Source organism: Rhinopithecus roxellana, chromosome 10, assembly GCF_007565055.1.
Source record: "Rhinopithecus roxellana isolate Shanxi Qingling chromosome 10, ASM756505v1, whole genome shotgun sequence".
NCBI lineage: Eukaryota > Metazoa > Chordata > Mammalia > Primates > Cercopithecidae > Rhinopithecus > Rhinopithecus roxellana.
Genome location: NC_044558.1, coordinates 14,066,276 through 14,088,846, shown reverse-complemented (window position 1 = coordinate 14,088,846; position 22,571 = coordinate 14,066,276). Strand labels below are relative to the sequence as shown.

Sequence of the window (22,571 nt, the reverse complement as noted above, 5' to 3'; positions counted from 1 at the left end):
ATTTGCCTTTATCTATTAGAGGGAGGAGAGGTTTGCATGAAGAAGTTGTATTTTTCATACTTTTGCTCCTTTATGCACTGTATCTTTATGTGTTCAATTTTTCTATGTCACAAATTAAAACAATAAGACTCAGAGAATAAGACATGCCTTCCTGAAAGTATGCATATGAGTTACTAGTAGAAATGGAATTGAAGTAATTTCCATTTTACCACTGTATTACCTTTCTAAGGCTGCTGTAATAAATTACCACTAACTTGGTGGCTCAAAACAACAGAAATTTATTCTCCCAGAATTCTGGAGGTCAAGAGTCTAAAATCTGTTTCCTTGGTCCAAAATCAAGGTATCAGCAGGACTGCACTTTCTCTGGAGGCTCAGGAGCAAATCCTTCCTTGCCTCTTATGACTTCTGGTGGCTGGCAGCATTCCTTGGCTTGTGGCTGCATCCTCTGCCTCCGCAGTCGTGTTGCCTGCTCCTCTTCAGTATGTGTCAAATCTCCCTCTGCCTCCCTCTCCTAAGGATACATGTGATCATATTTAGGGCCCACCCTGATGATCCAGGATAATCTCCATCTCAAAATCCTTAACTTAATCACATCTGCAAAGTCCTTTTTTGACATATAAGATAATAGTCCCAGGATATGGATATCTTTTGGGTCAGGGGGTTGCAGGGAGCATTTTCAGCCTACCACAACCACTTTTTCTGCTAAACTCTTTATCCAGCTTTCCTTATACCACTTTCACCAGATCCAAAAAAAGGAGATCTTGGAAATACTGCTGATCAGACTACACTCCTTGATTTTGAAGGGGTTTTTCCCCCAGACCTCCAGACAAAAATTCTGATACTAGAACAATCTGGATTCATTCAATCCATTTCAGATCAGCAAATGTTAACTGAGCACGCACCTGTGTTTCGGGCACTGTGGGAATTTCAGAGATGAGTAAGATATATTATCTGCCCCCAGGAATGAACCAGATGGAACTAGAAAAAACAGCAGTCCCACTTCCCTATATGAAAAATAACAGAGTAAACAAGAAATCAACAGCAATGAACACCTGGAAGCCACAGTGGGACCTGAGCCTATAGTCCCAAAAGGATCTAATGTCAGATATTCTGGATGTATTCACATCTATCCACAGAAAATAGTTGAGAACTGTATAGGGGGTCCCTAGATGCTTTTAATATTGTCTGGGCATTGACATTTTTGAAAAATACAAACTCTAACTTTTAAAAATGGAGTATTTACTCATTTTGAATTTGTATGATGATTTCTTGCATTTAGACTCAAGTTATACAGTCACTGCCTGAATACTACATAAGTGACATTGTGCCCTTCACAGGAGACACACAATGGTCATCTGCCTCCTCAAGCTGAAGTCAATTTTAATTACCTGGTTAAGCTGTTATTTGATTTCTTGACTATGTGAAGTGTTATCTGAGTTCCCCATTGTAGGGCTGCGTTATCTGAGTTCCCCATTGTAGGGCTGCTTTTTCCCTTACAATTAATGAGCAACCTGTGGGGAGACATTTTAAGACCATGCAACTGGCCTGTTCCTCATTAAAATGTTCCTCTGTATCTAGCACCCACTGATGATCGTGTCTAAATTCATAGTTACTACAATAGTTGCAAAATTATGATCTTCCAACTTCAGCACACCCTCCGTATTCATCAGTCAGCTCCTTGCTTTGTACAGTAAGCAAGAGTCTTCTGTTCTTACTCATTTATGTATATATTTATCTGCCTATCTATTTATCATCCATATGGATTCATGAAGTCCTGTTTTTTCCTGTGGCTTATAATTCAATACCATGTTTAATTATTTTGATGCTTAAATTGTACCAGATTTAGCCAGTAGGAATCCCTTCAGGAGGCTGGTGTGTCTCTGTGAAATGTCCCCATCATTTTTTCATAGACATTTCTTTACTTTCTGGCATATCAAGGTGTTCCAGGTTCATCTTGTACCTGCCCTATCCCAGCTCTGGAATTGGACATTTATTTGAGGAGCTCTGGTTCCTCTTAGTATTAGAGACCAAGATTTGAGTGCTAGTTTTTCATCGCAACTGGGGAGTCTTTCTTTCTAAGTCCTTTTAGCAAATAAAACTAGAAAAAAATACTCATTTATTTACACAAACATATACAAATATAATACACATATATACATAGATAAATATATGTGCATACATGTTTATGTGTACATGCATGTATGTATATGTGGGTATTTCACATATAAATATAAGAAATCATGGCTTCATACTGATGCCCCTCATTCCAATCTAACCCATAGGTTCCTTCTTGCCTTCCTCCATTCCATATGTTGATGTTCCTTTCCTATAATGAGAACTCTCGCTCTCAACAGCATTTACTCATGTGCCCAATCCCACAATACATCCAAAACGGTTCCACAGTTGTTTCACAATCTACCACAAGATGAATAAGGTATATACACTAAAAATAGTTCAGCAGACCAAGAATGAGTAATTAAATAGAATCAATAATAAAAAACCTGACAACCACAAAAAGCCCTGAACCAGATGAATTCACAGCCAAATTCTACCAGACATACAAAGAAGAGCTGGTACCAATCCTACTGAGACTATTCCAAAATATCAAGGAGGGGGGACTTCCCACTAGCTCATTCTTCAAAACCAGTATCATCCTGATACCAAAATCTGGCAAAGACACAACAAAAAAAGAAAACTATAGACCAATATCCCTGATTAACATGGATACAAAAATCCTTGAAAAAATACTAGCAAACTGAATCCAGCAGTACGTCAAAAAGTTAATTCATCACAATCAAATGGGCTTTATTCCTGGGATGCAAGGATGGCTTGACATATGCAAATCAATAAATGTGATACAACACATAAACATACTTAAAAACAAAAAACATATGATATGATCATCTCGATAGATTCAGAAAAAGCATTTGATAAAATCCAACATCCCTTCATGATAAAAACCATCAACAAACTAGGCAGCAAAGGAACATACCTCAAAATAATAACAGCCACTTAAAACAAACCCACAGCCAACATAATACTGAATGGGGAACCCCTAAGAATGGGAACAAGACAAGGATATTCACTCTCACCATTCATATTCAACACATTACTGGAAGTCCCAGTCACAGCAATCAGGCAAGAGAAAGAAATAAAAGGCATCCAACTAGGAAAAGAAGTCATCAAACTATCTCTTTGCTGATAATATGAAACTATACCCAGAAAACCTTAAAGATTCCACCAAAAAACTCCTAGTCTTGGTAAACTTCTGCGAAGTCTTAGGATATAAAATCATTGCACAAGCACTATATTAAGCACGATAGAAGTAAAAAAGCAGATTCTGTCCTCAAGCAACTTAGAATTTCAGAAGAAACAGACTAACACACTGAAAGCAAAGCAGGCATGCTGTGTGAGCACAGAGGAAATGGGGAGTAAGGAGGGCTAGAGCCACAAGGTGCTGAGACTGGAATCATGTGCCCTGAGGTTGTGTAAGATTTAGGCAGGGCAGCAAGGAGGAGGAAGGGATCCCAGTGAGGGGAGCCCTGGCAAAAGCTCAGAGGAGGACTGAGTGTGACAGGTGTCACAGGGCAGAGGGCCCCGTCCAGACTGTTAGCTGGAATCCTGGATGAGCCCAGCATTACACCTTCTTCCGGTCTCCGAGAGTTATGCTTCCTATTAACAGTCCCCAGACACTAATTATGGGTTCATTAAAATGATGTTAGTGAATGTTTACTGGGTTTCCAGATACTAGTCCTTTAGAAGGGTAATTTCTGTACATTGTTACCTTTTCAGAGAATGGCCTTGAGTTGTGCCATCCAATACGGTAGCTATTTGCCACGTGTGGCTGTGGAGCCCTTATGTTATGGACAGTGTAACTGAGCAACTGAATTTCTCATTTTATGTAATCTGAATTCATTAAATTTTCATTTTAAAATGAAAGCAGTATAAAATACTTTTCATTTAACCCAACTTTATTGTTTGGGGAGGGCTACATTTTAAACATAGTATTGTATAGCATATGATTGCTGTATTGCATTATGTATGTCCAATTTACTTTTTTTTAATGTGGCTACTAGAATATTTTAAGTGACATATGCTGCCCACATTGCATGTTGCTTTGACAGCACTGGGCTAGAGTCTCACAACTCAGTGTGGTCTGGCTGGACTCGCATGATAGCCATCCCAGACCTTCAGGACCTGCACTTAACTAGGCTCGCCAGGTGAATCTTACCCACAATAAGAGAAGCAGTGATCTGGATGACCTCAGAAGACATCCAGCCACTGGCAGGTACCCAGCGTGACCCCTGGAGGAGGCTGAGGGAGCAACAAGGAGACCCCTGCCTGCCATTGTGACATCACAGAGTAAACCCCATGGGTCACCTAGCCCCGCCCTGGCTGGTGTCCTGCCCTCAGGACATCCTCTCCAATCCACCACACACCACCTTACCCCTCTGCTGGCAAGAGGGGACCTGATTCATCTTCACGCTAAACATTCATTCTACCCAACTGATTGAGACAGAACAGAAGATAAACTGAAACTTCTCTGCCTTCGCACTGCAAGAGTGAATGAGCGATTCCTCTCAACTGACTCAAAATGTTTGCCTCACCCAGGAGGTAAGTACAAGGATTTTGAAATCTCATGAACATCTCACACACATACCCTTACTGCTGGATTTGTAACACAGGTTACACTAACTCATCAATTTCATGTATTTCACATGGTCATAGTAAGGAGCTTGGAAATGCACTATAGGGTTCTACAAAATGGAATGAAAATGTGTTACTCAGCCTAGTTTTCATAGATAAAACTTGTTTGTCCATACCTTGGCCTATTAACTTTTCATCTTCCTTCATTAAAACTTCCATTTCTTCTTCCCTTGCCTCATCGTCTTCCTTCTCCTCTCTGTTCCCAGGGCTCCCTATGCCTCTCCTTTTTTCCTTTCATCTGTATTATTCTTGTTGCCAAAATCTGGAGCCCTGTAAAGGCCCAGTAGTGGTGGCAACAATAGAGCTGTGTGTCACCCCAGTGAGCTGGAAGAGCAGACATCAAGCTCTACACCAGAGAACAGTGGGGCACCCCCAAAGTCCTGCTGGAAGCCAGCTCTGATCTGGAACTGGCAAGGACAACACACGGTCGAGCTCTTTCTGGTCTCAGAGAATCCAGGAGAGTCTTCAGGGATCCTTCCAGACCCAGGAAGACTCTCACACTCTGCAGAGAAGTTGCGGCTTGTTTAGGATTTGACCTACATTCAGAAATGACCAGCATCCCAATTTTCAGCTCTAAGGATTACTTAAAAAAACAAATGGTGTTCATTCGCAAATATCTTGCCTTTCTCATGAGAGAAAAATGAAGCTTGTGATTAGCCAGCAAACTAGCACATACACAAACACACACACGTACACACACACATTCCAACAGAGGGAGAAATGTGGTGTGTTGTTGACCAGCTGGAAGTTAGGATCTCAAAGGAAAGAACAGGATAACTTAAGAGGTGCTTCTGGGACTGCAGAGCTGAGCTGGTGGTTCTGAAGCGCCATCGGAGTGTGGGCTCAGGCAGTTTCCCTGATTCAGAAGCAGCCCAAAGTGAACAGATGATAAAGAAGTGGATATGAACATGATAGAAAAAGTCAGTCACGGCTTAGAATAAATTTTATTATTGTTCTTTATCAGTGGTTTTCTAGGAGAGACACAGAGGGAATATGGGAGCATCTGGTTGCTAATATCTACCTGAGAGGTATAAAGTACACTTACTCCATTGCCTCATTCTGCAGGAGGTCCCATAATCTGGCCTGCAATCTGTACATTTTGTTAAAGGTGACTGTGCCTTGGCTTTTACTCAGTGGCAGCCTGGTGATGAGTCAGGCGAACAGTCCTCAAAGATTGCCAATGTTGACTCTACCATTTACTAGCTTTGTGGCCTTGAGCAAGTCAAACCCTCTGAATTGGAACCCTCATTTGTAGAATGGGGATGCCACGTCTCTTTCACGCTGGTTGTAAGGATTAAGGAAGATGTCTGAAGGGTCTAGCAAGGTGTCTGCTGGTAGCACAGGTGCACTTCCCCTTCGTTGCTGCTTAGAGGCACTCTTCTTCTACCTGTTTCGATTTTCACAGAAGGACAACTCTGCCCTCATTTACCCCGGAGGGTAAATTTAACCCTCTGGGAGGTTAAGTAACTTGGCGAAAATTCTCAGTGCAGTCGTGCATAGGGGTCGTAAATAGAACTCGGATCTGCTGAGGGGTTTGGGTGGCGAAGTCCCGCCCCTCGAGTCCTCCCAACGAGGTGCAGACATCCCCTTCCCTTAGAACGGGAGCCTGGGACCCGTAGCGTTAGGAGGCAGGGCAGGGAAATGCCTGACTTTGGACTCCCCGCAGCCCAACACATCCCGAGCCCTGGCCCACCCGCCTGGGTGTAAGGAATCCCTCCGACTACCCCGTCTCTCCCGCCCTCCCGCCCAGCCTCGCCAGGCGGCAGAGCGGCCGCGCCTCAGGTGGCCTAGCGCCCCGGCCCAGCTCCCGGACACACAAGGCGCCGCCCTCCGCGGCTCGCTGGGTCCCTGGTCTGCCCTGGCCGTCCCTGCTCTCTGGGAGGGCCCCCGGGACACGGTTCTCAGCCGACGCAGGAAGACCCAGAGGAAGAAACAGCCCGGGTCCCCCGCCCCACCCGGTCAGGAAGCCCTGGGAGGTTGGCGGCCGTGGGGCGGGGCCTCGCAAACAAAGCCAAAGACGCCCGGCCCGTCGCCGCGGCAACGCGCCCCGTTGCTAGGCTACCGGGCGCCGTAGTAAACCGGAGGGGGCGCGTTACTCATCGGGGTGGGATGTGCGCTCGGAAGTGGAGATGGCGCGGCCCAGGCTCCCCCAAGAGGCCCCACCCGTTACGCCCCCGCCCCGCCCCGCGGTCCCCAAAAGCCCCCGACCCCAGCCGGCCCGCGGGCGCCGTCACCCGCGCGTGAGCGATTGCCCCACAGGAAGTGCAGATGTGGCTGCCCCTCTGATTCACTCCAGCTGCTTGGGGCCTGGAAGAAAGGCGGCTTCCTCTCCTGGAAATGACTGCGTTAGCAAAAGTCCTCAAACAATTCCACTAAAAGGCGGAAAGGGAAAGACGAGAACGAGGTCCCGAAACGCTTTTCCAGGGTCCTTCCCACTGAATTGAAGTGTTCCCAACACTCGGGATCTACGTTAGGAAGACTAGAGTCATTTGATTGTGCGACCATTTGAGGTGATGTGGCCCCTTAAATGTGGTTACAGCTGAGAATAAATCCTGGAGCTGTGTCCTACAGTGATGTAGTCATTTTGAACACTAAGCACGGGCATTTTGGTGGCATTACTCTTCCCTTCCGAGTTGGGAAACAAATGTGAAAATGTCCCGTGTGAAGACCTTCTTTGTCTTCATCAGTGAAGGAGCTGAAGGTTAGGCACTGATGTAAACATTGCAGTTAGAGCAGTAAAAGTTCAGAAAGTTGGAGATACATCATCCAAAATGGCTCTAATCGGTAGGGGACCACCCAGCTTGGAAAAGGATAAAACATTTCCAATCTGTCACTGGTTTTTGAGCAACCTGTTTGTCCCCTGATCTCTGTGCACTAAAGATAATATACTATTTCATGAGATCATCACTGTTTTCTGGGCTTTGCTCATTTAAAAGCGGGAATGTTTCCACAGGTGAGAGGAAATGGATTGGCAGAGAATCTGTTTGATGAAACTCTGGGTGCCTCTGCGTAAAAAGGCTTAGGGTGTGCCTGTGGACCCAGGACTTCCTTTGTAGCTTCTCACTGCTTACATATGTGAATCCGGAAGCATCCTGTTTCCTTTAGCAACAGAAGGCTGTTTGGACTCACTTCTTTATTCACATCTTCACTCAGAATTCCTAATCGTATCCATAAGCCTTTTTGCATTACAAACCTCATTCATTCATAGATGTTAAAACACTGCTAGGCTCTGAGGATCAACAATGAATAAAACATAGCTGCTACTATATCAAGCAACTTACAGTCAAATGAGCATAACAGACAAGAAAGTCATGTGATGAGTTACATGAGAGAGGCACATGCTAGAACACGCAGGAGCAGAGAACAGGGGCAGGCATGGTCATCAGACCAGTGATAGCCGAAACATTTACACCCCACTCCAGCCTTTGTCTACTGAGTAATAGAAAGAAGTTAACGGCGCGTGGGTCGGAAATCTAGCTCCTGGGAGGATAGAGATACTCCTGCCAGGGAGAGAAAACAAACCTTTCCGGGAAGATGCCAGTGTGGATGATGTGAAGAAAAAAGAAACAAACAAAACAAACAAACCAAAAAACACTGGATCCCTTAGCCCCAGGCCTTGACATTAGGGAAGTGGTGTAGTATATAACCTGCTTTCCGGCTCAGCATTCACGCTTGTCATTTAATCACCCCTAACCTGCAGTGAACTCACAAAACAATAAATTGCATTCCCATTTACAAAGTATGTGTAGGTGCCCCAAGACCACTGTTTTCTCTTGATGCACAGCCTAGTAAATGTGGTTTTGTCCAGCACAGGGAACAGGGACTGAGGACCTTACCAAATATGGGTTATCCCCCACCGTTGGCCTTGTGGTGTCATAAATTATGAGGTGCATATATATTCCTGCGGAGGTCATCTTGGAATGATCACAGTCCAACATGCCAGAGCTAAATACTGTTTTTAGGTGTGGAATCTTCTTGTCTGTGCTGAGTCATGAGCTTCTGAGCCAAACCTAATTATATTTATGTCGCATTGACTAGCAATTACTTCTTCTGTTCTAAGAGAGGAAAGGGAAGAAAAAAATATTAACATGCCCAAATTACAATGAAAGGAAGTGAGTGGGATGCTGGGCTCTGATGTTTGTGGCCAGGCAGAAAAACTCATGTTTTGTCAAAAAGAGGAAATTAGGCGTTGTGGCCCAGGGTCCTTGGGGAGGGGGAGATCAAGACTGGTCACATTCAGCAGCCAGGCAGCCAAGTACGCACACAAAATGCACAGCTTCCTAAGGGGTGGACCCAGGCTTTGTGGAGGCCTAAAATAATATAATTTTGGAGGCCCTCTTTAAGAAAAAGAGTACACAATTACAAGTGTAAATTAGGTAACAAGGTTTTAGAAGAGGTGGAGGGAGTAGGGGACATGGAAGCTGAAGTTTCATTAGCTTCACTCTAAATAAATCCACCCCTGAGCCTCCTCATATAACACACTTAAGAGTCTGCCACTCCCATCCCCATTTCCCTGGAGAAGGCGAACTTCAGGCTATTAAGGCACAGGGGGTGCGGTTTATGAGCAGAGGCAATAAAAACCAAAGACATAAGACCGTGCCAAACAGTGACTCAAGCGGGCTATGAGAAGTGTCTGCAAGTATTTGAAGGGTGTAAGCACAGAGAGGGGAAAATAATTGTTCACTGTTCTGGGTTGGAAAGACAATGAAGATACAATTAAGTAAATAAAAATGTGCACAAAACTCATCAGGAAACATTGGCTAACTGTATTTTCTGATACCGTGGAGTTGTATTTCCCATGGGAAGTATATGAGGATCTACTGAGTCACTGAAGCTGGAACTGGCCGCACAAAAAAAAAAAAAAAAAAAAAAAAAAGAAGTGCTACAGGAAACAATCCTAAAAGACTCCTATAGGGAGTGGCTGGATGCCCCAAAGTTCAGCCTGAGCCCTGAATTCCACAGGGCTGACACATGGCATTCTGTAGATTAGCAGGCAGGGAGGATGCCAAATTTTTTTAAAAAAGGATCCTATGGGGAGGAGCAGCCACCTCCACCCACATTTTGCCGACTGGCGGGGGAAGCACGTGACGGAAGCGGAAACGATGAGGGGATAGCGCCACCCAGCGTTATGATGAAACTACTAGCTAGGAAACCAACAGCCGATGCAACTGTAAAAAAAAAATAAAGAACACAAAATTCCTGCTTCTCCTCCCAAAGGAGAGTGGGTTCTGTCACAATAAATAAATCGTTGTTTGGACGATGCAGAAAATATACCTGAACATGGCACATGTTTATCAAATTTGCTTGTTAACATCAGTCTGAGGAGAGCAGACATTACAGGTGACAAAAGCAGGATCCAAAGCAACTCATTCAGCTAGAACGTGGACTAATTCAAACAATTAAGTTCAGAAGAACCTGCCTTTGATTCCCTAAACGAACAGCACAAATATAGAATGGGAAAAACACGACCTCATGGCTAGTCTGGAAGAGGGGGAGGAAGGGCCAGGTGGGATACAGAGGGTTTTATTAAATGTAAGCCCAAAATGAGTCCAACAGGTACCATTTTACATGAATTCCCTGGGTATATATTAAGAACTTTCTAAAAGTCCCAATCCCTGGGCCTCATCCAGAACTACTATGAAATCTCAGGGTGGATCCAGGAATCGGCATATTTTCCAAACTTCCAAAGATTGTTCTGATACTCCATCAGAACTGAGAACGACTGCTCTAAAATGAAAGTGAGACCTTTAAGGAAGTTACATTTAAGACAAATGCAGTAGTTATAATGGAATATAGAAAGTGTTGTGAGAAGGCCGGGTGCAGTGGCTCACGCCTGTAATCCCAGCACTGTGGAAGGCCAAGGTGGGAGGACTGGTTGAGCCCAGGATTTTGAGACCAGCCCTGACAATATAGTGAGACCCTGTCTCTACTAAAATTTAAAAAAATAATAATAATAAGTGTTGTGAGAGAGATATAGTGTGACAAGGACCATGAGGAGGGAACTGTATGTCCTAGGGAGAAAAGAAACATTTTCAAAGAGTGGATGACTTTTTAGACTAATTTCGTTGAGAGGCAGGCAGTTCACCAGATAAAAAGAGATTGAAGGCATTCCAGGCAGAAGGAAGAGCATCAGCAAAGGCTTGGAGGATGAAAGTCCATGCAGCGTTTAGGGACTCACAAGCAGCGGCAGAATCTCTTTCATCAACGTTGGTGTCCCAATTAATTTGCACTTTTTTTTTTTTTTTTTTTTTTGAGATGGAGTCTTGTTCTGTGGCCCAGGTTGGAGGGCAGTGGCACAATCTCGGCTCACTGCAACCTCTGTCTCCCGGGTTCAAGTGATTCTCCTGCCTCAGCCTCCCGAGTAGTTGGGATTACGGGTGCCTGCCACAATGCCTGGATATTTTTTTTTTTTTTTTTTTTTGTATTTTTAAGTACACACAGGGTGTCACTATGTTGACCAGGCTAGTCTCGAACTCCTCACCTCAAGTGATCCAACTGCCTCGGCCTCCCAAAGTGCTGGGATTGCAGGCATGAACCATCGGGCCCAGCTGTTTGTACAATTTTGAAGAGAAAAAGAACAACTTGTACTTCTGACTGACTGGTGGCAAGAAGATATGCAAACGACCCCTTACTGGTTTGTCAGATTACTTTTTCAACATTTTAGAAACTCTTTTTTGAAATATAAAATATTGTCATTCCTTTGCCTGAAGGTTGGGAGAGGAATGGTAAATAGCCATGGCCTTCCGGATCCTGGAATTCATTTATCTCCAATCCTATCTGCATCCTCACCCCATCCCCAGACAACACTCTCACTCAGCATTCCATGTGTAGAGGGAGATACTTAATAGTACTTATTCTAATGTTCTAACTGGAAGGTGGAGACCACCCATGGAACAGGGAAACTATTTCCTGTTCATGGCTCCGTGAGGCCCTGACATTGCAGAGAACAGAGTTTCTTCAAAGGGCTGGGAAACCCTACTCAAGGGAAGGTAAACTTCTGCAGTAATGGTGACCTGCCATATCTTTGTGTCTGCCATAAATTCAATTCCAATCCATTCACTCCAGTTACCTACAGAATGGCAGGCAGTGGAAACTAAACCATCATTTACTTTTTAAAGAAATGTTCCTCTGCAAATTGCAGGTCCTTGCTTCTTTATGCTTAATCCCAGATCCCCATTGGCAAGCTCTCTGGTGTAATCTCCCAGAACAGCTGGGCCCTGATTGCCTTGTCAATTATTAAATGCCCATGTTCCCTGTAAGGCAGCATTTAATCATGAGGCACTCCAAAGAATATGAGATAGAAAGGGAGGGGTAGGAGGAGAGGAAGGAGGGTAGGAAGACAGTTTGTATTCTTGCAACATTAAACCAAAGGGACCTGGAGTGCAGATGGCATCCTTCGCTTCTTCCAGACAAGCTGCAAGACGCTGACCATGGCCAAGGTAACCGGCTTCCCCTCATATTGCTCAAGTGATGCAGTCTACAGCTATTTTGTACCTGGCTCTTTTTGTGTACCTGCCTCATCGATCTGTTGTCCTTTCTAGCCTATGCTAATTCTGGGATACTCTGTTAATATATGTTGATGGAAGGGTTACTGATTATACATTGGTGGCTACGCACTTTCTAATGATCTAAGGGCCCAAGTGTTAGAGAAACCACTCTGTCCCTTTTCCAGAGAGTAAAGAGTCACCTTGGCATAGGATCTGTTGCATACACAAAGATAGAGTTGTTCTTATGGCCATTACTTCTTCAGGATCACTTTATGGAAACCATTGCAAAATTAGATTTGTTCTTCCAATTCAAGAGGTAATTGGATCCTAGCAGGGAAAGGCATGTTTGGGGAAAGGAGTAAAGTATGTGGCAAAGGGCATGGTACTATAGGTGTTGAAGATAATTCTTGAAAATTATCTAGTGAAATTATCATTTGATATCAAAAAGATGATTTTTGAATGAAGTTCCTTGTGTCTCTGCCTGGTGGACACTCCTTCTGGAAGGAATCTCTTTGAGCTTCAGTCCAAGCTCTTTTTTATTCTTTGTTTCTCAAATTCCCTCTTCCTTAAATTGATTGTCACCTTATTGCCACAAAGTGGGTGTATCTTAGCACGGGGTTCATTATTCTTTCTTATTTCTGAATAACCCCGAGAATAACTTGCAAATTTATATAACTTAAACTGGATTGAATGTGGAGTAAAAATCTTGCAAGTGTAACTTGAAATGGATTGAGTGTGCAGTTAAAATCTGACATGATAATTGACAAATTTCCAAACCAGACTGAAAATGATTGTTGAAAAATGAATGCTGAGGTCACAAAAGTTAGAATTGCCTAAGTCTTTAGGTCAATCTTTACACCAAATAGTTAGTGAAGATGTTTTACCTGGAAATCCATTTCTTATTCAAGCAATGTAAGAATTATTAGAAAGGATGACTCATAGTGAGAGAATGATGACTAAAACCAATAGGATTTTCATAACTAAAACCAAGATGAAAACATTTTAGGAAAGGGGAACTGGGCAACATAGGACTTCAGTGTCTGGCAACAGAAAATCTTTCCTCCTCCCAGATGCTGCAGATTTTTTGTCCTTAGGCAAGGTCACCCAGAGTCTTGCAAGAACTGACAATTCTTGGCAGAGTTAATTTGTTGAGTGCTTTTAAAAGTAAAATCATATTAGCAGATTGCTTTTCAGAAGTTGTCTTGATCATGTTTTATATATTGGTTTTACATACATATGATCTTTGTGTATTTCTTATTGCCATAAATAATAAGCACTTTGTGATATGCACTGTCTTAGTTCCTGGAAATTCTGAAGAACAAATTGTTTCATTTCTAAGGTAAAGTTCTCTGTTAATGTAGAAACATTAAGTTGGACGTGATAAGGGAGGGAAATTTATGGGCCTGTCCATTTAACTATGGTTTTATTTATGGCTCTTAAGCTAAGCAGATTTAAGTCTGATTAATTCTGATATGAAGGATCCCCTGGAAAGCTCAAGAAGGTTTACTTTAAGAAGCGTCTGTCAGCAACTAAGCATGGGCTTCTTTTCTGTTCAGTGTGCATTAATATAACTGTATAAACTGCTCTAACACAAAGTAAGAGACTTGCCAAATTACTTCTCTAAGTCAAATTAAATCTGGCTCCAAGCCACCACTCAACAAAGTTGGCAGTCTAATACTGGTCATATTTTAGCTTGCCCTCCTATTCTCTTAGGCTGAAAATGACATAGAGAGTAGGGGCTCCAGCCAGAGCCATCTGGGGGGCTTCAGTTCTTTCGGCAGCCTCTTCTATGTCCCCACTGTGAGGCAGGCACTTCTGCACCAGGCTGGAAGACACCGCCCTCCAGGTTCCTCTCCACTGACCAAGGGCTTAGCTGCCGACACCCTACCCATGGCTCTGTGGACACCAAACCTGCTGTCCAGCCTACACAGGCACGACAATTTCAAATGCGAGCATTTGAAATCTATTGTCTCTGTGGCAGTGGATGGAAGCTGGGTCCAACTGCTACCTCTCCCAGAAGCATAAGCCCCATCTCCTCTCCAAAGGTTTCAATAGCCCCATATCCCAGTAGGTTCACTGCCCTCTTTTATCCTCCAGGCCCCAAAGCATCCATCTGCTTCCCCCGGAGGTTTCCAGTTTAATATTCATTGCCATACTTCTTTCAGAGGAATCTATAATTCAGGGAAGAGGACACCAATAGCTCACTACATTGTTACAATAGCAAACGCTTCAGCAAGTCAGTGCTACTACCTGTCAGTGAAGACAAAGCCAAAAACAATTGCCACGAAGAGCATTTGGAATGCTCCCAATTCTTTTTTCTAAACTTTTATATAAAGTTTAGACTTTATGTAAAAGTTTTCCAGAAGTTGTCAATTGCCTTGTCAATTAATTATATAATTATATATTTATATATGTATATATAGATTAATATTATTTTATATAAAGTTAAAAGTTTATATAAACTTATGTAAAAGTTTATATAACCGGCCAGGCGCAGTGGCTCACACCTGTAATCCCAGCACTTTGGGAGGCCGAGGCAGGCAGATACCTGAGATCAGGAGATCAAGACCAGCCTGGCCAACATAGTGAAACCCCATCTCTACTAAAAAAACACAAAAAAAATGAGTCAGTGCTTGTAATCCCAGCTATTCGGGAGGCTGAAGCAGGAGAATCTCTTGAACCCAGGAGGTGGAGGTTGTGGTGAGCCAAGATTGTGCCATTGCCCCCCAGCCTGGGCAACAAGAGTGAAACTCCATCTCAAAAAAAAAAAGAAAAAGTGTGTATAACCTCTGACTGAGGTCATTGCTATCTGATGCTTATTCAAAACATCCTCAATTTACTCAGTCGTTTAGTACTGAGTGTCTAATGTGTAAAATACTGTGCTAGTTGCTGTGGGAAAGATAAAAATCACAAAGACACATTTGCTACCTAATGGCAGCTTGAAATCTTGGAGGGAAGATAAGACATGACCAAAAATAAATATGAAAAGAGTACCATTAAGAAGGCACATACCACAGTCCTTGAAGCCCTTCCAAGCCTCACTTCCCATGGAAGGTGCTGTTTAGGGGATGTCCCTGAAGCAGTTGGGACTTGGGGTGAGCCTCAGAGGGGCAGGACTTCAGTAGACAGGGCCTGGCCAGCAGTGGTATTAATATTTGCAGCAATCCACCTTCTCTCTCTCTTGCTCAATCTGCTGGTCCAAGAACTCCAGGTAGTGGCTACTGGCAGATCCATCACTGCTACTCAGAATGATCCCCCTGCTGTTTGTTGGTGGTGTCATTATGGCACTCACCATAAAGATATACACACACACACACAGACACATACAGACACACACACACACACACAGACACACACACACACACACACACACACACACCCTCCCTAGGATTTGCCAGCTGGAGGCTATGTTGATTCTACTCTCACCATTTGAAGCAGAAATGGAAGATTTTAACACGTTCACATCCAATTCATTCTGACTTCTGCATTCGTCATTCTAATTTGTCCTATCTGGTAGATCACCTTTATCCTACTTCTGTGTATTGCTGCATATCATGCCCAGAGACCAGCCCCTGTCATTCAATCTATGCAAATCACTGCTTTTCTGCAGTTGGACCTGTGTAAGGTTCAACTTGAAGAAGCATCATCCCTGCGTTGTGTAGAGGCCAGGAGAAAACTTTCCCTTTGCCCTCCAAAGGTTCACTGAAAATCACTGACAAGAGGCAGATTAATAGGAGAAAAAACATACAAGTTTATTTGATCATAGTTTCACATGACAAGGGAACCTTCAGAATGAAGACCCAAAGATGCAGGGAAAATTGTCTGTTTTTATGCTTAGGTTCAAAAAATTATGGACAGTCACGTAGAAATATGATTGGACATCAAGGGCATGATCTACTGTTTTTTTGTTTATTGTTTTTATTTTTTAGAGACAGATAGTCCAGACTGGAGTGCAGTGGCACAGACTGCACTCTGTAAAACAGACTTTAGAGATAGTCTGTTGCCCAGACTGGAGTGCAGTGGCATGATCATGGCTCACTGCAGCCTCCACCTCCTGGGCTCAGGTGATCCTCCCACCTCAGCCTCAAAAGTAGCTGGGACTACAGACACGCACCATCACGCCCGGCTAATTTTTCATAGTGACAGGGTCTCACTATGTTACCCAGGCTGGTCATGAATTCCTGAACTCAAGCAATCCTCCCACCTCTGGGAGGGATTACAGTGCTAGGATTACAGGCGTGAGCCACTGCATCTGGCCTGATCTAATAACGTTAACAGACTGAGTGGGGAAACCCAGCAAGGCCTGCTTCTCGTTGGCCTCTCTGAGCGTGCATTTCTTCCTTCCAGGTGTGGGGCAGGGCCCTCCCTGGAATGGGAGTCTTATGACCTAGAGTCACACAAGCTAGGTCAGATAACTTCTTTAGGGTCAGTTTGTACACGGAAAGGCAGAGGGAAAGTTAGAGTAATATTTTTAGGTTTTATGGTTGGCTCTGGGGAAAGGGGCTCTGGTTTCTATGACCCACCTTGAGGAAGAGGGATTGTAGCTTCTGTGGCTAGCCTCGGGCAAGAGTGGGACTGAGACAGGAGGACAGGAGAAGGTCAAAGAGAGCTGCTCTGAGGCCCCCGTGCGGGCATATGGTTTTCTGAGACCCTCCAGGTGCTTGCTGCAGACCACTCCTGAAGCCGGGCTTCCATGCAGACCCTGGAGAAAACTGTCAGAGGAGGGTTGTGCCTATCCGCCTTGGAGGGGTATGGCTTGAGCAGAGGGAGCACAGGGAAAGGCGGCCAAATCTCCGAGGCGGCCCTGAGTCAAGCTCCCTTGCTCCCTTCCCTTCCACTTGTGCTTGTCTATTACAGATGGAGCTCGCGAAGGCCTTCTCTGGCCAGCGGACACTCCTATCTGCCATCCTCAGCATGCTATCACTCAGCTTCTCCACAATATCCCTGCTCAGCAACTACTGGTTTGTGGGCACACAGAAGGTGCCCAAGCCCCTGTGCGAGAAAGGTCTGGCAGCCAAGTGCTTTGACATGCCAGTGTCCCTGGATGGAGATACCACCAACACATCCACCCAGGAGGTGGTACAATACAACTGGGAGACTGGGGATGACCGGTTCTCCTTCCGGAGCTTCCGGAGTGGCATGTGGCTATCCTGTGAGGAAACTGTGGAAGAACCAGGTAGCCTAAATTCTGGGATATAAGAGCAACGGGGTCAGGGTGGGCAAGGGATCTAATGCAGGCATGGAAACCAGGTAGGCCCGCTTAGGGCTGGGGTTGCCCTGGGAGGTGCAGCACTGCCCACACCCCAGTGGGCCTCACCTCCTTCTCCCAGCGCAGAACCTTCCACCTCTGTGTGGCGTCCTTCTCTATGGCAGCCCCTTTTAATAAGGTCGGCTTTTCACTTCCTCCCTCTGTAGTAGACTTGTTGGTTCAAAATAGCATGTTACAAATAAAATTAACCTTAAAAGTTTTATTTAGACCATTCACATTATGAGAATTTCCAGTCTAGAGACCCAGAATTGCTGTTTAGAAACAAAACGAAGGGAGAGGAATATTGTAGGAAAGCCCTAGCTCTGCTCAACTGTGACCTCATACAAATAACTTTGTTTCTTTCTTTTTTTTTTTTTTTTTTGAGACGGAGTTTCACTCTTGTTGCCCAGGTTGGAGTGCAGTGGCACCATCTCGGCTCACTGCAACCTCCGCCTCCCAGGTTCAAGCAATTTTCCTGCCTCAGCCTCCCGAGTAGCTGGGATTACAGGCATGTGCCACCATGCCTGGCTAATTTCGTATTTTTAATAGAGATGGGGTTTCTCCATGTTGGTCAGGCTGGGCTCCAAATCCCGACCTCAGGTGATCCGCCCACCTCAGCCTCCCAAAGTGCTAAGATTACAGGCGGAGCCATCACGCCCAGCCTATAACTTCGCTTCTATAGGCTTTGATTTGCTCGTTTGTGAGATGAAAGCATCACAGCAGATAATCTTTACAGCCTTTTCCTGGCCCCAAAGTGTTTTATCATTCTAAGTATTACTGCTACCATTTAAAAGTGGGGGAACTGAAGCCAGACAGCTAGGGTAACTAGATCACGTAGGGGAGCCCTCAAGGAGCTGAAGACAGATCTGCCAGATCTCCTGCCCCTCGGTGCACACTAGCAAAGCAGGCAGGTGCTGGTCGATGTGTGTTCCTCAGGTTTGGAGGAATGAGCTGAAGGCACCTCCTCTTCCCTGCCCAGAGCACTGAAAGGTGACTCTGTGTCCTGGGAAGAAAGCACCTGGTAGTGAAGTTTTTCTAATGCCCAGAATCATGAACCATTTGATATCTGCTACTTCTCCCTATTTGAGCTAAAAGGGAGATGGAAGAGGAATTAAAAAAAAAAAAAAAGTGTGTATTTACATTTATATTTATTATTGTGCCACTTAGCACTGCTCCATCCCCAGTCCTGGAAACAATTTAGAGCCCTTCGGTCCAGTGGTACAGCGGCAGCAAAAGGTATTAGTTAACACTAAGATCATTAACTCTTCAGGACACGGGAAATGGGAATATTAAGCTATGTAGGTGCTCTCAGGGAAACAGCTTCTGCATTATCAGAGACTGAAGAGAGAGAAATTCACCTGGGCTGACTCTTGGCTGTGCCATTCATTCACCCAGGTATTCTTTCCTGCTTTCCTGCTCGATGCGGGGCAGGTGCTGTCAGAGCAGAGGGAGCAGCGCCAGGTATGGGGTGGGGAAGGTTTTCATTCCAACCATCCCAGGGAGCAGTTCCATGACGTTGCACCTTGTATGTTTCAGGGGAGAGGTGCCGAAGTTTCATTGAACTCACACCACCAACCGAGAGAGGTGAGAAAGGACTACTGGAATTTGCCACGTTGCAAGGCCCATGTCACCCCACTCTCCGATTTGGAGGGAAGCGGTTGATGGAGAAGGCTTCCCTCCCCTCCCCTCCCTTGGGGCTTTGTGGCAAGTATGTGTCTGATAAGGAATTTACAGTAGTTATCATTGATTTGAGCCTCTTCGGATCTAAACTGCACTGTGATCTCCCACTTTTCTCTTCTGAGCCCCACAGGGTGACACAAATTCCCCCTTGAACTGACTTTCATTCATATGCAGGAACGCAAAAAAGGAACAGCGGGGATAAATAAGATTCACAAATAGAAAACCACCAACAGCGCTAACCTACTCTGGTTGCCAAGTAACCGTGTAGGAAGGCTTAGGTTTTTCCTCCTCCTCCTCCACTATTATTGTTATTATTATTTGGTCAAATGAAAGGAAAGGAGTGGAGAAAGGAGGCAGGGAGGGAACCGTCCCAAAATTAAATGAGGGAAAAGAGGACAAAAATGATAACTAGAGCAACATTATTTCCCTGCAGGATTTATGAAAATTCGATGATTTCTTCTCAAATCTCCCCAACAGTATTTACAGTCGGTCAAACTTACTTGGGTATATATTGGTTATAGAGTGGGAGCTGTGAGCGACGTCGAAGAACCAGAATGAAGTAATGTTCCTCCCTGGTTTCAGCTGTGCCTCATTCTCCCCTTCTCAGATGCTGCTAGGGTCTTAACTCCTAATAGGCATCCTATGCTCACCGTTTGTTCAGTTTTTTAACTGAGGGACTCCAGCTAATTTTTGATTTTAGTAGAGACGGGGTTTTACCATGCTGGTTGGCCAGGATGGTCTCAATCGCTGACCTCGTGATCAGCCCACCTCGGCCTCCCAAAGTGCTGGGATTACAGAATGAGCCACCGCGCCCTGCCCAGAAATATAAAATTTTTATGAGACATTGATTTACCTGATTTGAATTATTTCTTACCGTCTTCAATCCCATATCTTGTATTTTGAGAGTCAGTTCAAGTTGTTTCACTTCTAACTTTCCTATGTTGCTCTTCGATTCTTTCTAATTCTTCCCTAATTTCTTCATTTAATATATCAGCATTTTTTCTCTTTTCTTCTTGGTTTAAAGTCAATCTGCCATTAAATATACCTATCTTAAAATTCATTTTGCTGGAAAATAGGATTCACTTTGAGATCTACTTCTTCCTATATTGGCTTATTATTCCAATAAAATTCCTACATTCTTGAATATTTTTGCCTTTCTAGTTGCCAGGCATTTATTACTCCAATCTCTTCCAAATGACACATACTTGAAAAATATTGAGAAAAGAACATCTAGTTAGTAAGGTTCTCTTGCTAGTAACTTCAACAACTGTTATGGAAAATACTGGAAGCTCTCCAGTAAAAATTTGTAAGTTGAAAATTACTTTCTAAAAACACCACACAGTCAAAATTACTCTTCAATGAGGACAGGTCACTTAGAGTTAACTGATTAAAATGACATTATTTTTTATAAACAAGTTTACAGATTCATTAGACATAAATACCTTTATAAAATATGGCAAGTATCCCTTTTGACAGATATTCCAAGACATGACACAGAAGGAAAACCTGAGGTGGGGTCTACCAGATTCTCTTGGTTACAGTGATGAAGCTTGGGAAAACCAAAGCAGACAGACATTACAGAACTGAACACTGAGGAGGAGAGAGAGATACAGAAGCAACAGCAAGAAACCCCTGGACACCCCTCCCCAGTATTTAGCAAAATAATGAAGCTTGCATGAGAGCTAGAAAACTACCTAAGACCAAGCAGGGGGGTGGAGGGGGAGGACTTATAAAATAAGAGGAAATCACACCTGGGGCTCACACAGTGCCAAGAAGACTGTCTATTTTTATAGATTTACCTGGGAAGACTCAGACTTTACAGGAAATGAATAGTCAGAAAGGCCTTGCTTGCCTCAAGTGTGGGGAGTTAGCTTACACCATAAAAACCAAAAATGAAAAGGATCAAGTTGTTTATAGGTTACTCAACTCTATTCTACAAGAAATATCAAGAAGTAGAGCAATCGAAGATACTTTTAAAAACTAAATTGCCCTTGTAGAGATACAAGTTACAGTGCTGGAGATGAAAGCTACACTGAGTAGCTATGAGCACAGATTGATTTGCCATCATTAAAGAAAAGATTCACAAATTTGAGACACTAGTGATCTATGAGCAAACTTCCTGCAGGTAATATGTAAGTCCCCAAACAGGTAGGAGGAGAGAAAGAAAAAAAAATTTAGGAAAACTTGGCTAAATACGTTCTAAACTATTTCTAAACGAAAGCTATAATCCCACAGATCCAGGCTGGGATATGGCTGGAAGAAATCAAAATACACAAAAGAAAAGAAAATATACTGTAATTTCTTATACCATCTATGATACGGTATAATATTACTTGAAGGTAGGTTGTGATAAGGTAAATACATACACTATAAATCCTAGAACAACCACTAAGACAGCAAAGCAAAGAGTTATACCTAGTAACCAAATAAACTTACACCAAAAAAAGATAGGACTAAATCATAAAGAAATATAAAACTAGATCAATAATTAAAAAATGTTATACATATTATATATACACACATATAAAACTACATCATAAGAATTACTAAAGTCATCGGAAGGAACCAGAAAAAGAAAAAAAGCAAAGCAAAGATCTGGGACTAATAGAAATCAAACAGCATGGACAGACAACCCTTATTATATCAACGATTATATTATAATTAAACTGGTCTAGAAACCTCTGCTCAAAGGCAGATTGTCAGAATGGACAAAAAAGCAAGACCTACTTGTGTAATGTCTATAAGAAATAACCTTTAAAATATAAAGACAAAACTTGCACATAATCCCATATTTCTTGGAGGCTTTGTTCATTTGTTTTTACTCTTTTTTCTCTACGCTTCTCTTCTCGCTTCATTTCATTCATATGATCTTCAATCGCTTAATCTACGCCTGATTGGTGTGCCTGAAAGTGACGGGGAAAATGGAACCAAGCTGGAAAACACTGGGCAGGATATCATCCAGGAGAACTTCCCCAACCTAGAAAGGCAGGCCAACATTCAAATTCAGGAAACACAGAGAATGCCACAAAGATACTCCTCAAGAAGAGCAACTCCAAGACACATAATTGTCAGATTCACTGAAGCTGAAATGAAGGAAAAAATGTTAAGGGCAGCCAGAGACAAAGGTCGGGTTACACACAAAGGGAAGTCCATCAGATCGCTCGGCAGAAACTCTCCAAGCAGAAGAGAGTGGGGGCCAATATTCAAAATGCTTAAAGAAAAGAATTTTCAACCCAGAATTTCATATCCAGCCAAACTAAGTTTCATAAGTGAAGAAGAAATAAAATCTTACAGACAAGCAAATGCTAGAGATTCTGTCACCATCAGCCTGCCTACAAGAGATCGGAGGAAGCACTAAACATGGAAAGAACAACAGGTACCAGCCTTGCAAAAACAGCCAAAATGTAAAGTCATCGATGCTAGGAAGAAACTGCATCAACTAGCAAGCA

At 43.5% G+C, this 22,571-nt stretch overlaps 1 protein-coding gene and 1 long non-coding RNA gene across 2 annotated transcripts in view; both read left to right on the top strand.

Moving 5' to 3' along the window:
• The first annotated feature begins 4,411 nt into the window (after positions 1-4,411).
• LOC115899977 lies at positions 4,412-5,372 on the top strand. The gene is made up of 2 exons (XR_004059621.1): positions 4,412-4,614; positions 4,914-5,372. It is a non-coding gene; the product is annotated as an uncharacterized LOC115899977 (long non-coding RNA).
• Positions 5,373-12,011: 6,639 nt separating this feature from the next.
• LOC104668355 overlaps positions 12,012-22,571 on the top strand; it is a 15,495-nt gene continuing 4,935 nt past the window's right edge. Inside the window, exons 1-4 of the mRNA XM_030938940.1 lie at positions 12,012-12,146; positions 17,052-17,370; positions 18,610-18,678; positions 18,979-19,146. Of these exons, the coding sequence (XP_030794800.1) occupies positions 12,138-12,146; positions 17,052-17,370; positions 18,610-18,678; positions 18,979-19,146 (565 nt within the window). The 5' untranslated portion in view covers positions 12,012-12,137. The remainder of the gene's footprint in view (positions 12,147-17,051; positions 17,371-18,609; positions 18,679-18,978; positions 19,147-22,571) is intronic.